Here is a 1,485-nt window from a genome sequence, read left to right as displayed (position 1 = left end):
TATTATATATACAATATTCTGTCTGTGTCTATGCTCGAAGGCCAGAAGAGGGCACCAGACCCCATTGCAGATGGTTGTGAGCCACCATGTGGTTGCTGGGAATTGAACTCAGGACCTTTGGAAGAGCAGGCAATGCTCTTAACCTCTGAGCGATCTCTCCAGCCCTGGGTGGGCACCTTTTAATAAAAATTTAAGAAACACTTATTATTTCTTTTTTCTTGTTTTGGATTTTCAAACCAGGCTTTCTTTTTGTAGCTTTGGATCCTGTCCTGGAACTCAATATGTAGACTAGACTCAAACTTGCAGAAATCCCCCTGCTTCTGCCGCCCAATTGCTGAGATTAAAGGCCTGTGCCATTATGGATTTAAAACTTACTATTTCTTACAACTTTTGTGATATTGAGAGAAATACAGAGAAAAACAGTGTGAATAAATTTACTGAAGTTCACCGTAGGCAGAGTAGGGATTGAAACTGGTTATGCTACTGTACATTGTTACACATTTGAGCTGATTACCTCAGAGCTTGCAATCCAAGAGGAATTATTAGACTGGTGTACATTAAGTTGGACTTGAACCTTGCCAGGGCTTTTAGTCATGAGCTGGCATCTACTGGGGTCCCCGAAACTGGGAAATAACCAGGATTTCTCACAGGAAAGTATAAGGGCAGGACAGCAATGGTTGGAAGCTCCAGTAAAGGAACAATTTCACAAGGGATGCAAAGCAAAGGAACACCTGGGATATACATTCTAAGAGGTCAGTACAAGTGTCGGATTGATCTTAGATCTACCTTTTTAGCAGGTTCACTTTGACAATTTGCCCAATATTTTTACATTACAATAATCTCAGCGAGTATGCGAAAGTCACTCAAAATGGAGGAGAAAATAATATCACCTCTATTGATATGATGACTGAATTAATTTTTAGGCTATAATAGTAGAAGCAAGATTAATACATCTGCAATCTTCTCACAGGATCAACCTATTTGGTGTGTCCAGGTAAGGTGAAAACTGATAATTTTTCTCCATCTAGTAGATGACCTCTGCCTACCTCACCTCAGGCATGGCCTCCATGCAGGGAGTCAATCACTCAGGAGTGTCAGAGTTCATCCTCATTGGCTTCTCTACCTTCCCTCACCTTCAGCTGATGTTCTTCCTACTCTTCCTCTTCATGTACCTCTTCACACTGCTGGGCAACCTGCTCATCATGGCCACCATCTGGAGTGAACACAGCCTCCACACGCCCATGTACCTCTTCCTGTGTGCGCTCTCCATCTCTGAGATTTTCTACACCTTTGCCATCATCCCACGCATGCTGGCCGACCTGCTCTCCATGCTTCACTCCATCGCCTTCCTGGCCTGTGCCAGCCAGATGTTCTTCTCTTTCACATTCGGCTTCACCCACTCTTTCCTCCTCACAGTCATGGGTTATGACCGCTATGTGGCAATCTGTCACCCACTGCGCTACAATGTGCTCATGAGCCCTGGTG

The 1,485-nt window shown here is 44.0% G+C and overlaps 1 protein-coding gene across 1 annotated transcript in view; it reads left to right on the top strand.

Annotated features, from left to right (window-relative positions):
• The first annotated feature begins 1,058 nt into the window (after positions 1-1,058).
• The window catches only part of LOC126491103 (olfactory receptor 10H1-like), a 4,088-nt gene continuing 3,661 nt past the window's right edge, over positions 1,059-1,485 (top strand). The window contains exon 1 of the mRNA XM_050126514.1: positions 1,059-1,482. Coding sequence (XP_049982471.1) covers positions 1,059-1,482 — 424 coding nt within the window. The remainder of the gene's footprint in view (positions 1,483-1,485) is intronic.

The sequence above is a fragment of the Alexandromys fortis genome, unplaced genomic scaffold (genome assembly GCF_014885135.2).
Source record: "Alexandromys fortis isolate MF-2015 unplaced genomic scaffold, M_Fortis_MF-2015_v1.1 scaffold_237, whole genome shotgun sequence".
Taxonomy (NCBI): Eukaryota; Metazoa; Chordata; class Mammalia; order Rodentia; family Cricetidae; genus Alexandromys; species Alexandromys fortis.
Note: the sequence above shows the minus strand (reverse complement) of the source record. Positions and strands in the feature narration are given on the sequence as shown.